This window comes from Mya arenaria, chromosome 7, assembly GCF_026914265.1.
Source record: "Mya arenaria isolate MELC-2E11 chromosome 7, ASM2691426v1".
NCBI lineage: Eukaryota > Metazoa > Mollusca > Bivalvia > Myida > Myidae > Mya > Mya arenaria.
The window spans coordinates 51,550,909-51,566,186 of NC_069128.1; the positions used below are offsets into that span (position 1 = coordinate 51,550,909).

A 15,278-nucleotide genomic window follows, 5' to 3' on the forward strand; every position below is an offset into this window, starting at 1 on the left:
TCATGTGTTATATACCCAGAGTCGATCTTTGTATAACTGCCCTCCCTTCCTGTCCCCTGGAGCAGGGTTGTCAGGGTGTGATGTCTAATTCTTCTCAACATAGTGCTTTATGATCTATTCACCTACCTTCCTGTCCTCTGTAGGGCAGGGTCATCTCCGTGGGACTCCTCTGCCTCCTCTTCAGGCTGGGACTGACCCCCTGACTGTGTCTGCTTTGCAGGGGTTTTACGTGACTCCTAGAAGAGAAAAATGCAAAGTGTGTATAAGGATGATCAATCTAACTCTTCAAGCTAACTAAGTTATTCAGTATGAACATTTTTTCTATTTTAGGTAACAATGACCCTTGACCTTGACCCTAGGGTGCCCTAAATGCAATCCCATTCATATACCAATGTTACCTATTTGATTGACTCATTTTTTTGATAACCATGTATAGTGTTAAGAATGAGAATTGCTGTAAGAGGAATGGTGTCTGCTAACAAAGAACTTCAGTCAGAGCAGCCTGTTAAAAAATGGTTTGTAACCTTACATTGCAGGTGTAAGTGTCATATAGCTTTAACAATGTTATGAATAAAGACTTTGAGGTGCTCTAATCAACAATCCTATGGTCAGTGTGTGTATACCACGTGATAAATTGCGTCATACATGCTAAGTCAGAAGGCAATATTTTGATTTGAAAAAAGACTTTAAACAAAGATAACATCACTATTTCTTCACCATTATAAATGCAACATAGCGCAGTTTACGCCACTTATGGAGCCCCACCTTCGGTCTTTTACCAGAATTTGAATGCGAGTTTAGTTTCATAAAACACTTCGAAAAACCTTTTCACAATATGGCCGTCTGACAGAGCACTGTCAAAACATTATTTTGGAAACAGGTTTGTCGAAGTGTTTGATGTAACTAATGACCTCATCAAATTTCGGAAATAAAACAAATGCGGGGCTTTTTAAGAAGCATAGACTGCCCTTTGTTTCTTTGTTTTAAGTCTTCATTTTAAGCAATTTTTTGCCCTCCAACGTAGCATATATGACGTAATTTATCACGTGGTATACACACACTGCTGGTGCAATAGCTTAATTAGGCCTAAAAAAAATTATGTCCGTTAAATATTTTTTTTCCGTTTATGAGCAAAAAAAATATTCGTTACCAAATAGAGAATTACGAAGGGCGGATAAATGCAGATTTTAATCAGAATTATTGTTTATATGATAATTTCTAACAAAGTCAGGCAATGACAGTACTGTAGGAAAGACTGGGATGTGCAAGAAAACACTCTGAACAACAACAGATTTTGAAAAAAAATTATAAAAAAAATCCCTACCTATCCTACCTAGAAATTTTGGGAAGGTTACCCTAAACAAACAAAGTTTTTTTTTTGGCTTTAGTTTATTTGATTTTCCAAGCAAATTGTTCAACTTATTTTGCACACAATATTTAACTCAACATTTAAAATATTTTATTGAAACATATTGATAAGATGGCCCATGTTTCCTTCACTATCTGCAAACAAGTCTTTTTCTGGGCTAATCTCTAGTGTGGCCTCACCTGTGATGGGACAGATTTGGGTGGCTCTATACGGATGCTGGGATCCCACTCTCCCGGAGGTAGCACTGTGACCTGGTCCAGAAACTCATCTATACCTGCTAGAAGGTCTTCCCGGTTGTGGGCGTGGTATGCTACATCATGGAATACCTGGTCGAGAGAAGGTGGATGGTCAGAGAAGAATAAGAATAACTAAATAAATAGTGGTGTGTAGCCTGTGGCCTGTTCCAGAAACTTGTCTACACCTGCTAGGAGGTCTTCTCCATTGTGGGCGTGGTATGTTACATCATGGAATACCTGGGAGGTAGAAGGTGGATGGTCAGAGAAGAATAAGAATAACTAAATAAATAGTGGTGTGTAGCCTGTGGCCTGTTCCAGAAACTCGTCTATACCTGCTAGAAGGTCTTCCCGCTATGGGCGTGGTACGCTACATTATGGAATACCTTGGAGGTAGAAGTTGGATGGTCAGAGACGTATAAGAAAAACTGTAAATAAATAGTGGTGTGTAGCCTGTGGCCTCATTGTGGGCATGGTATGCTACATCATGGAATACCTTAGAGGTAGAAGGTGGATGGTCAGAGAGGAATAAGAACTAGAGCTGTCACAGGAGTGACGAATACCCCCAAATGCCGCCTGGACACAGGAAACGCAAACCATTCATTTGAAAAGAGGCCATAACACCATCTTCTTTTATCATGCATGTATTGTTTTATTTAAATCTGTTGAGTAATTTAGAAGTTACCGTATTATATCATGCATAGGACGCACTTTTTTACCCCCAATTCTCGTCTTAAAAGTTGTCTGCGTCCTTTCTATGCTATTAGAATTTCATCTGTTTTTTTCCAAGTCCATTTCAGGTCGAAAATATCGGACCGGGGAAGAACGCGGTAATAGTAAGTATCTGTACTGCGTCACCGAAGAGAACAACTGACATAGGTAAAATCACGCAAGTTAACACACGCAGAAATACATTGAATGTTTACTTTAAAATGATTTATTGAGAAATAAATTGAAAACAAACAAGAGTGTTTACTTTTTTATAAAAGGGACGCTACTCACAAAAACTCGATGTGAGTCAGCACTTTAACTGGATTGAGTTATAACGGCAACGGAAAATCGGGAAACGAGGTAAATATCAAATAATTGTGTTCATGATTTTAATGTTTCGATATTTTACAAAACATTTTGGTTCTATGTTACTGTTTTAAAAAAATAATAAAGGAATGTGCATAACGCAAAGTAGCATTATTGTCACTATCAAATCTTTTCAAATGTGCGAATGTGTGAAAAACACCCGCTGTCTGTCATTAGAAAAACATCCATAGAACAAACTATTGCGATGGTAATACCGTATGGTTGTTTGTTCGCACTTAACCCGATGTGCCTCCCGCTGGCAAGGCTAATTACCGACACGCATTAATTATGCCGATATGCTTTAATTCGTGCAGCGACAAGCCTTATCAAAACAATCAATAGTTTTGACAATACACAGTTTTGTTGCGATTGCAACCGTTGCAACGGTTGACTGTCATTCAGAAGGCATGTCGGGACTATTGCAACGGTTGCAACGGTTGACTGTCAGTCGGGACTATTACGGCATTTGTATAAGTCTTATAATATGCGTGAATGTTCTCAAAATATCAAGACATATATCATTGTTGTGTACGCTAAATTACCAAAATACGACGATAATTATCGAAATACACAAGACAGTTATCAAAATATGTCTTATATAAAAAAAAAATGTTTGTTTTTTACTTCAATATATGTATTAAATTCTTTACCAACCTCAATTTTTCGGCTCCGATTTTGACATTTTCCCGCTGCGTCCTATCTTTTATATTAAGGGTTTTTACCCGTTTTCTCAACTATTTTTTTGCCTGCGTCCTATCTATGCTAGCGTCCTATACATGATATAATACGGTACACTGCCGACAAGAAAAACTAGCCTTTCATGAGTTATCGTTCGGAAACCGTTTTTCTATTTTTAGTAACAGTGACCTTGACCTTGGCCCCACCAGCCCCAATATCGAACTTGACCTGTATCTTCTGATGTTACACCTGTGTACCAAAAATTATTCAAATCTGTCAAGCCTTTCATGAGTTATCGTCCGGAAACCGTTTTTCTATTTTTAGTTACAGTGACCTTGACCTTGGCCCCACCAGCCCCAATACCGAACTTGATCTATATCTTCTGATGTTACACCTGTGTACCAAACTATATCTTCTGATGTTACACCTGTGTACCAAAAATTGCTCAAATCTGTCAAGCCTTTCATGATTTATAGTCCGGAAACCGTTTTTCTATTTTTAGTCGTTTTTCTATTTTTAGTAACAGTGACCTTGACTTTGGCCCCATCAGCCCCAATATCAAACTTGACCTGTATCTTCTGATGTTACACCTGTGTACCAAAAATTGTTCAAATCTGTCAAGCCTTTCATGAGTTATTGTCCAGAAACCGTTTTTCTATTTTTAGTAACAGTGACCTTGACCTTGGCCCCACCAGCCCAAATATCGAACTTGTCCTGTATCTTCTGATGTTACACCTGTGTACCAAAAATTGTTCATATCTGTCAAGCCTTTCATGAGTTATCGTCCGGAAACCGTTTTTATATTTTTAGTAACAGTGACCTTGACCCCACCAGCTCCAATATCGAACTTGACCTGTATCTTCTGATGTTACACCTGTGTACCAAAAATTGTTCAAATCTGTCTAGCCTTTCATGAGTTATTGTCCGGAAACCGTTTTTCTATTTTTAGTAACAGTGACCTTGACCTTGGCTCCACCAGCCCAAATATCGAACTTGACCTGTATCTTCTGATGTTACACCTGTGTACCAAAAATTGTTCAAATCTGTCAAGCCTTTCATGAGTGATCGTCCGGAAACCGTTTTTCTATTTTTAGTAACAATGACCTTGACCTTGGCCCCACCAGCCCCAATATCACACTTGACCTGTATCTTCTGATGTTACACCTGTGTACCAAAAATTGTTCAAATCTGTCTAGCCTTTCATGAGTTATCGTCCGGAAACCGTTTTTCTATTTTTAGTAAAAGTGACCTTGACCTTGGCCCCACCAGCCCAAATATCGAACTTGACCTGTATCTTCTGATGTTTCACCTGTGTACCAAAAATTGTTCAAATCTGTCAAGCCTTTCATGAGTTATCGTCCGGAAACCGTTTTTCTATTTTTAGTAACAATGACCTTGACCTTGGCCCCATCAGCCCCAATATCACACTTGACCTGTATCTTCTGATGTTACACCTGTGTACCAAAAATTGTTCAAATCTGTCAAGCCTTTCATGAGTTATCGTCCGGAAACCGTTTTTCTATTTTTAGTAACAATGACCTTGACCTTGGCCCCACCAGCCCCAATATCACACTTGACCTGTATCTTCTGATGTTACACCTGTGTACCAAAAATTGTTCAAATCTGTCTAGCCTTTCATGAGTAATCGTCCGGAAACCGTTTTTTCTATTTTTAGTAACAGTGACCTTGACCTTGGCACCACAAGCCCCAATATCGAACTTGACCTGTATCTTCTGATGTTACACCTGTGTACCAAAAATTGTTCAAATCTGTCTAGTCTTTCATGAGTTATCGTCCGGAAACCGTTTCTCTTTTTTTCACTTCGTTTGTGGGGGTATAATAACTGTAAGTAAATAGTGGTGTGTAGCCTGTGGCCTCATTGTGGGCGTGGTATGCTACATCATGGAATACCTGGGAGGAAGAAGGTGGATGGTCAGAGAGGTTTAAGAGTTTCTGTAAATAAATAGTGGTGTGTAGCCTGTGGCCTGTCCCAGAAACTCATCTATACCTGCTAAGAGGTCTTCCAAGTTGTCGCCATGGTATGCTATATTATGGAATACCTGGGAGGAAGAAGGACTGGAGAGTCAAAGAGGTATTTTCTGTATATAAAGAGGTCTTCCCAACTGTTGGGATGGTACATTAAAACATGGAATATCAACCAGGCAGACAGGAAGAAAATGAAGTAAATGAAGTATTTCAGAAACATTTAAGACAAGACATTTCAGTCTAGTGCTTGAAAAATTTGATTCCATAACATATAACAAATAAGTTGGTACTCAGTCCAGATTAAAATTTGTAAAAATATTTAAAGTGCATTGATGGGCAAATTGACTATCCAATTCAAATTTGAATATAGAAATGTAATACTAGCCAGATTTTACATGCTATCCACATGTACATTATTCATTTAGTTTAATCCCACCCACCTCGTCTGTCATGAGAGTAGCAATGGAACGTCCAATCTCGTGGTACCGGCTCTGGTTCCCTGTTGGGCCCAGCAGTATGAACATGAACTTTGTGGGCACCGGCACCTCCGTCAGGTCACCCATCACGCTGGAGTTCTTCAGGCGGATAAACCCAACTATCATGTGGTTGAGGAAATCTACCTCACCAACGAGGATGTTGGCTGCGTCGGAGCCTGGCGGGATCTTCTTCATGAAGTGACTATTAAGCTGAAAAAGAATATTTGTTTTATGCTGAAACAGGTGACACAGTGAATTGCCAATGGAAAAAAAACAACAGATTTAATATCATATGACAGAAAACGTATTATATAATTATATATGATCATCATCTCACCACCCAGGCTACAGTGCATCAAAATCTGAGCCAATTTATACGAAGAATCTGTGGAATAGATCAAGGTAATTCTTGAGTTTTGAAGTATTTGTTCCAATATATACAATAAATGTCATGACTAATGTTATAATGATTGTGAAAAGAAGTTTTGGAGCTGTATTCTTAAAGCCAAAAAAATCCAAACCAGTAAAAAATCCCAATTTTTTTTTGACAAAATGTATTAAAAATCCCCTCAACTCTTCAAAGGATCCATACAATCCATTTTCTTAAATCTTTTCAATTTTGTGCTGTACAAACATTGTATGACTCCTTTAATCCTTTAAATTCAACTTTAAAAAAGGGAATTTCCATTAAAGTTGAAGAATTAACCCAAGGTTTATGAATACAGCTCCTAATCTGTGTGATGGGGTATATATGGTACTGGCAACTAACTACATGGTGATTATACTCATTGGATTAGGTCACGGTCACTAAACACCAGCTCCTCCACTTATCAGTGGTTCAAAGAAAATGAGCTGTAGATTCCGTGGTGCAGCTGAGCCTTGTGTTATTTCTATTTTCATAGAAGTAAACACAAGACAAAGCTTAATTAATGTCCTTTTAATACAGTCATGTTCTTCAAACCATTTATTAAGACTCATGTAAAATAAGCTTGAATTTGAATGCCATAAGATTGTAAACTTATAAGTCCTATCAGTCTGAGAGACAAACAATTAACGTTTCATCTTTACTAGTCGGAATTTACAGACCAGAGCTTTTATCATATTGAATGACAATAAATGAAAAACAAAACTCCACATTTTTGTTTGGAGAGTATAGCAAATACTGGAACATGTTTTATACATTTAAAAAGAAAATATGAATGCTACTTAACAATGAAAAAAAGTGAATGAACCATTAAATATTGATTAATATTGCCCATTAAATATACAAACTAGCTGGTGGTTTAATATGGATGAAAGCTAAGGGCTAAATAGGTTTGTAGCCTAATCATTGTAATAACTCTTATGCTATTGTTGTGGAGTGAATATACTTATAGAATAAATAATTTATTAAATATCCGAATACAGGCTTTATTTTAAATAGATTACTTACACCACTTGTCTGTAAGAATGCATAGCAACAGTCAACATGGTAAACAAACCAATCACATACTGTGATGTCATAATGAGTGACATTGCTAAGACATCACAGGTTGTCAACTCAACTCAAAACCTGTTTATTTTTATGTCCATTTTGCATACAATTACAAATATGAGGATGAATAAAAGACATAAAACATGGCGATGGTAATCAAGCTCACTACATATTATTCACCAGTCAATTGTTACCACGGTAGCCCCTAGGTAAGGCCCATTCCCCGCTATATTTGGCGCGAAAACAAAACCACCGTATTCACCCAGCACGGCAAAGCCACCTTGAAGGTAAAAACACGGCCCATTTTCCCGGCTATCCCCGGTTTACCCCTGGACCTGGGGGGCCGTGGTTACAATTGACCTTATATCCCATAATTTAATTACTTGACTAAACTCAAAACCCGTTTTATTTTCACCTCCAGTTTGCAAACAATTTCAAATATTAGGACAAATAAAGACATGTAAGACATGGGTATAATATCAGGGCCCTTATTCTCTAAAGAGGAGTCTCAGACTTAGAAAAGCTTTTTTATTTTGTCGTTAAAAAATATGACCTACTTTTACAGTAGATGGGCTCTCATGCAAATCAGTTCCAGATGACTGGTTCCGTCGCAGTCCAGTGCCCAGGTGGTTGTTTGGAGTATTTTCCAGCTTTTGACCGCTCTCTATACGGGGAAGCTGATTGAAGTTTGGCATTGTCTTCACTCCTTTCAATGATTGCTTTTCATCACCTAGAATCATTTTCAATAAAGACGAAACTATTATTTCCAGACTAAATATGTAAAGATACAGGCCTCCGATGCTATTCATTCAACTGTGAATTGTTTTACAGCCACGCTTAGGTAAATTTAGCAAGGCAATTTCAAAATCGAGGTCATTTAAGTTAGTTTAGTGAATGATTGTAATCAAGTACATAACTGCAATATTTCTGAAATAAAATTTCATATTAAACAATATTTTTCTTTCCGTTTTTTTTTTTTTATAATTTTACCATAAAATTTCTCTCGTTTCATTTTAAATAGCTGAAAAGTAGTAATTTTCTTTACAAATCTCATTAAATACAATAAAATTTGAAAATTGATTGTATCGTGCTTGCGAAAAACATACAAGGTACAATAAACATGCTGTCTGGGGTAAAAAGCTATTGTATTTGTTTTTATATAAAATAACAAATATATAACAACAGATTTCTTGGGTAAAGATATACATTGCCTGAAAAGGAAATCTCGTATTTTGTATGAATTTTACAGCAACAAGCTCTAGTAATGTTTCTTAGCAAAAAAAAAGGCTTTTTGTCAAAACACTGAAAAGTCATAAAGAAACATAAAAAACAGTACTCAGTAATTTAACAATAACAAATAAAATATTCTAAACATAAACAAATGAATTACTTGAAGACAATGGGGCTGTCTCACCAATAAGTGTACGACAGAATATAGACAGAATCTGATATTAGATCAAGAAATTTCAGTTAAATGTGGAACGAGTGTCACAAACTAAATTCAAACATTTTACTTGCAAAATCAAGTTAATATTGCCTTAACTGACATATAAAGATATTAGTTTTAAAAATAGATATTCTATCTATAAAGAATTATCAATTCGACAATTCCAATTCTTACAATACACGCTGATAAGAATGCACCAAATGAACATGTTTCTTAAGTCTGAAAAAACTACCGTATTATATCATGTATAGGACGCTAGCATAGATAGGACGCAGGCAAAAAAATAGTTGAGAAAACGGGTAAAACCCCTTAATATATAAGATAGGACGCAGCGGAAAAATGTTAAAATAGGAGCCGAAAAATTGAGGTTGGTAAAGTATTTATAACATATATTGAAGTAAAAAACAAACAAAAAATTGTATATTAGGCATATTTCGATAACTGTCTTGTGTATTTCGATAATTATCGTCGTATTTTGGTAATTTAGCGTACATAACAAAGATATATGTCTTGACATTTTGAGAACATTCACGCATATTATAAGACTCATACAAATGCCGTAATAGTCCCGACTGAGAGTCAACCGTTGCAACCGTTGCAATAGTCCCGACATGCCTTCTGAATGACAGTCAACCGTTGCAACCGTTGCAATCGCAACAAAACTGTATTGTCAAAACTGAGGATTGTTTTGATAAGGCTTGTCGCTGCGCGGATTAAAGCATGTAGGCATAATTAATGATTGTCGGTAATTAGTCTTGCCAGCGGAAGGCACGTCAGGTAAAGTGCGAACAAACAACCATTTTTCTAATGACAGACAGCGGGTGTTTTTCACACCTTCGCACATTTGAAAAGATTTGATATTGACAATAATGCTACTTTGCGTTATGCACATTCCTTCATTATTTTTTTAAAACAGTAACATACAACAAAATGTTTTGTAAAATATCGAAACATTAAAATCATGAACAACGATTAATTGATATTTACCTCCTTTCCCGATTTTCCGTTGCCGTTATAACTCAATCCAGTTAAAATGCTGACTCACATCGAGTTTTTGTGAGTAGCGTCCCTTTTATAAAAAAGTAAACACTCGTATTTTTTTTCAATTTATTTCTCAATAAATCATTTTAAAGTAAACATTCAATATATCTCTGCGTGTGTTAACTTCCGTGATTTTACATATGTCAGTTGTTCTCTTCGGTGACGCAGTACAGATACTTACTATTACCGCGTTCTTCCCCGGTCCAATATTTTCGACCCGAAATGGACTGAGAAAAAACAGATGCAATTCTAATAGCATAGAAAGGACGCAGGCACTTTTTAATATGAGAATTGGGGGTAAAAAAGTGCGTCCTATGCATGATATAATACGGTATGTAACCATTTTTGTAAAATACATTTCGCACTCTTAGTCAAGTATTAAAACTGAAGTCACGCAGCAACTCAATTTACTCTTTTAGATATAGCTGCACTCGATTACACCACTCAAAACATTTTGTCTAGAATTAGCCACACATTTCCATGAAAAAAACATTATTTTTTTATAGTATTATAATTATAGTCCATTAGTTTGTTTTTTACTAAAAGATAATGAATTGCTCCTTGTAAACTAATTGTAACATTTAAAACTATAAGCAATTTTTAAAGCTGTACTCTCACAGATTGAACATTTTGACAACTTTTTTATTGTTTATCTTGGAAGGAGCGAATTTTTTCAAAAATCCATAGTAACCAGTTCTATAAGACTGCTGACAAAAAATCAGATTGCAGATTTTTATATTTAAGTTGAAAAAAAGAGATGTTTTATGCATTTTTCTTAAACCGTTAGTAATGGTTTAAGCAATTAAACATTTATTTTCGAACAGAAACATGAAAATCTACTAGATATCTGATTTTTTGTCAGCAATCTTATATCATTGGTTTTCAGACATTTACACAAAAATTTGCACTTTCCAAGACAAAAAATAAAAAAGTTGTTAAAATGGTCAATCTGCGAGAGTGCAGCTTTTAGTGCTAATGAGTAAAATACCTTCTATAAACATATTAATAATGTCATACACTGAATTTATAAGTCCTAGTATAACCCAAATTAACATGATTGTTCTAACTGGGACATCGTAATACAGATCTTACAAACAAGGACCATTAGGGCAATTTTAGCAAGATCCAACCACGAACATTCAAACCTGCATCAGCTATTCCTCCTGTGTCTATCATTATATAATTCACCCTTGACCCTGAAAATTGCCATACTGATTTTATCATTTATCTTTTACAGTTTTAGAGGTAAAATATTATTTTTTATATTTGGTTCCTTCATGATATCCTTAACGATGTTTTATTTTCTTTCTAAAGATTTAAAAAATTTAATAATTCAAAATTATTTTCCTTATAAATTATAAAACAGAAAAAACCAAAGACACTCTCATACATCATGTATTTTATTTAATTATAGAAAAATATACTAACTTTACCTTCTCATGTAAAACCTGCACTTTCACAGATTTAACGTTTTTACAACTTTTTATTTTTTTGTCTTGGAAAGAGCAAATTTTTGCGTAAACATCTTCAAACCAATGATATAAGATTGCTGACAAAAAATCAGATCATAGTTTTTCATATTTCCGTTCGAAAATTAATGTTTTATGGCTTATACCGTTACTAACGGCTTAAGAAAAATGCATAAAACATCAGTTTTTGAACTTAAATATAAAAATCTGTGATCTAAATTTTTGTCAGCAGTCTTATTTAACTGGTTTCCATAGATTTTCGCAAAAATTGGCTCGTTCCAAGACAAAAAAATAAAAAAGTTGTCAAAACGTTCAATCTGTGAGAGTGCAGCTTTAATATTAGATTCTACTGTTTGAAAAAACACTGATAGTCAATAACATTTCTTTAATATTATTTATTTTATATTAATTGCTCATTAAAAATATACATTGCAGCTTATAAGCCAAGCAAAAACAGGACACACCTCCTGATAACATAAAGACTATGACAGCAATTTTGGCCATCTCATAAACCAAAGGCAATTTATAGCCATTGAAAATAATCTGTTAACAAATGCATGATGTGACTGTCAACAGAACCATTAGACTTGCATGTTTTTAACAGATTTATTGCAAAGGCTTTAATTCACTTCTTTAATTCTAATAAACAATTACAGATAATCATTCTGTATATGATCTAATGAATTTGATTTTCTCATAAAACACTTTGGAAAACAAAAGAAACATTTTATTATCAACAAAAACCTTGTGATATTCAACTTAAAGTTTTTCTATCGCAAGAACTTCTAATCATGGGCCATAATAACCGACAATCTGCAGTCCAAGCCTAGACTCAGCCTCAGAAAAGCATTTTTATCAAATTCATAATAACGAATCATCTTTATTTATTCGTTTTACAAAAATAAATGTGAATAATTGTACAATTTAGACTAGCAATAAAATTAAGCAGACTTTCAGTAGAAAGAAAGTTACAATGAAATGAAGATTTGCTGTTTTGCCACTCTTTGCCCCCCCCCCCCATGTTTTCTTTTCCAAATCACGATCAAATAATCTTATGCTGTTAGTAATTTCATTATGCCTTTAGTTTATACTGTTACAGAATGGACGTACACAATTTATAATTTCCATACCAAATCATGGTTAAAATGCTTATCTGATGCAGAACTGCAGTAAATTTGCTACTTTCAGAGCAGTTTTACATCAGTTTATCACCTTGCAAACGGCTGTAAAAAGAAACAATATTTGAAAAAAAGAGAGAGAGTTTTAAACACATATATATACATTGTACAGCAAAGAGAAACTGGTGTTGTTTCAAATTATTGTTAGTTTCAGATGGACAAATTTTACTTATTTCTTTTAAAGGGTAATTATTAAATTACAAACTGTGCATCAAAATATTTGATACTACATTATTGCTAAAAGAATTAAGTTTTCACACGCAGTGATGTTAGAAGAATTTTTAATAAAGCAACTGTTATTATATTCTTTTGTTTCCTTTTGAAATAAAGAAAAGTAAATACATATATGCACTTAAAAACACATATAATGTCTTACTATGTTAAGAAAATATAATGAATTTCTCACAATATAGACTATGCAAATACATGTATACTAATACTATTTTCTTGAAATTATTTTCATCTTCTAGTTCTAGATCAGTTTTAGTAATAATATGAGCTGATTATACAATATATACATAAAGGAATAATGGGAACTGTTAAGGTCAGGTATAAAAATTCTTTATAATGGGAAAAAATACATAAAAAATAATGTCGAAATTAGGATCTATTATTTCCCAAAAAAATAACAGATTTTTATATTCAATGAGTCATAAGAATGCACCCAAACATCAAGAAATCTTATGTTTGTGTTTTAGATTGTATCCAAAATATATGAAATAAAAATGTATGTTTTAGACTCCACACAAAAGATAACAAATCCAAAACGATCACATAACCATAGAAGTGTATAAGACAGTGTCCAAAAAATCTGCTAACCATTGAAGTGTTTTAGACTGTATCCAAAAGATCAGATAATCATTGAAATGTTTAAGACTGTGTCCAAACAATCAGATAATCATTGAAGTGTTTAGACAGTACCCAAATGATCAGATAATCATTGAAGTGTTTTAGATGGTGTCCAAAGGATCAGATAATTATTGAAGCCTTTTAGACTATGTCCAAAAGATCAGATAATCATTGAAATGCTTTAGACTGTATCCAAAAGATCAGATAATCATTGAAGTGTTTAAGGCTGTATCCAAAGAACACATTACCATTGAAGTTATTTGTACTGTATCCAAAATAATCTGCACATATAGGATAAGTTGAGTTGAGTTGGGTTTTACGGCATCGCAAGACTGTATAGGTTATATGGCGCCATTCAGGCAGGAAAAAACTTGTTGGATCCACATTGGACACATACTTTTCAAGAATTAGATTGGAAACATATATTTTTGAAGTATTTTTGGCAAAAAAGGGCCGTAACTCCTAAATGACTAAAGCGATTTCCATGACTATCGAACTTGATCAAGATATTATGGTCACAAACATGTGTTTAAAGTTTGGTGAGGATTGGACAAACAGTTTTCAAGAATTAGATTGGAAACATATATTTTTGAAGTATTTTTGGCAAAAAAGGGCCGTAACTCCTAAATGACTAAAGCGATTTCCATGACTATCGAACTTGATCAAGATATTATGGTCACAAACATGTGTTTAAAGTTTGGTGAGGATTGGACAAACGGTTTTCAAGAATTAGATCGGAAACAATCTTCGGGACGTACGTACGTACAGACAGACAGACGTACGTACGGACAAGGGCAACCCTATATGCCGCCACTTTGTGGGGGCATAAAAAGCAGATAACCATTGAAGTGTTTGAGACTGCGTCCAAAAGATCACATAACAATTGAAGTGTTTTAGACTGTAATCAAAAGATCAGAAAACCATTCAAGTGTTTTAAACTTTATCCAAAAGATCAGATAATCATTGAAGCATTTTAGACTGTATCAAATGATCAGATAACCACTGAAGTGTTTAAGACTGTATCCAAAAGATCAGATCACCATTGAAGTGTTTTATATTGTATCCAAAACATCAGATCACCATTTAAGTGTTTTATGTTGTATCCAAAAGATCAGATAATCATTGAAGCATTTTAGATTGTATCCTAAAGATCAGATAATCATTGAAGTGTTTTATAGAGTGCAACAAAAATATAAAGTATGAGTGTTAAATTTCAGGCAGTATTAAACAGATCCTGCATTTAAATAATAACATGTTTGTCTTAGACTGAACCCAAAATATCAGATATTCATAATTATGTACGCATGTTTTACACTGTATCCAAATAATCAGACAAATACCAGGATTTTAGGCGGGTTTTAAAAAAGGCAGGGTATTACAAAAGAGGGACAGGGTGTGCTAAGGGAGAAAAGGCACAGTGTATCAGGCTGTGAAGATTTAAGGTGTTGTGAATTTGACATTAAATGTTATTAAAAGTTAGGTTTATTTATCTTTTGATGAAGGCCAAATGTTTATATATAAAAATAAGTAAGAAAAACAACCTGTTTGATTGTGTGTTTTTTATATGTTTTATATAAATTATTTACATAAAAGGTTTGATCGGAATTTTGTTTAATTGAAATAGGTTTCATCATTCTGCAACATATGTTAAATTAAGTATGCATTTATAATCACTGTATCAGTTTAAATCAAAACAGAAGATTTTTTTATTATCTGAAGCATTGAATTGCCAGAAAGCAGGATGCCAAGGCTGGGAGACCATGAAGGCAGGTGGATGAACCAAAAAAGCACAGGACAGGTAGCAACCTTCCATAGCTCTAACTAGCAAAAACTCCCTCATATGAGTGTCTTGGACATGTACCCAAAAGATCTGATACTCCGATTGTGTGTTTTAGACCAAATTCAAAAGATCAGATATCCAAATGTGTGTTTAAGACTGTATTGCAGATATCAGATATAAATAGAATGTGTGTTTAAGACTGTATCGCAGATATCAGATAT

The 15,278-nt window shown here is 34.4% G+C and overlaps 1 protein-coding gene across 6 annotated transcripts in view; it reads right to left on the reverse strand.

The window, feature by feature from the left end:
* Nucleotides 1-15,278, reverse strand: part of LOC128240877 (sodium bicarbonate cotransporter 3-like) — an 85,719-nt gene that overhangs the window by 27,536 nt on the left and 42,905 nt on the right. For all 6 annotated transcript variants that reach the window (XM_052957854.1, XM_052957852.1, XM_052957853.1 and 3 more), the window contains 4 exons: nt 7,851-8,023; nt 5,784-6,029; nt 1,549-1,695; nt 127-236 (listed from right to left, as the gene is read on the reverse strand). In XM_052957854.1, the coding sequence (XP_052813814.1) occupies nt 127-236; nt 1,549-1,695; nt 5,784-6,029; nt 7,851-8,023 (676 nt within the window). The remainder of the gene's footprint in view (nt 1-126; nt 237-1,548; nt 1,696-5,783; nt 6,030-7,850; nt 8,024-15,278) is intronic.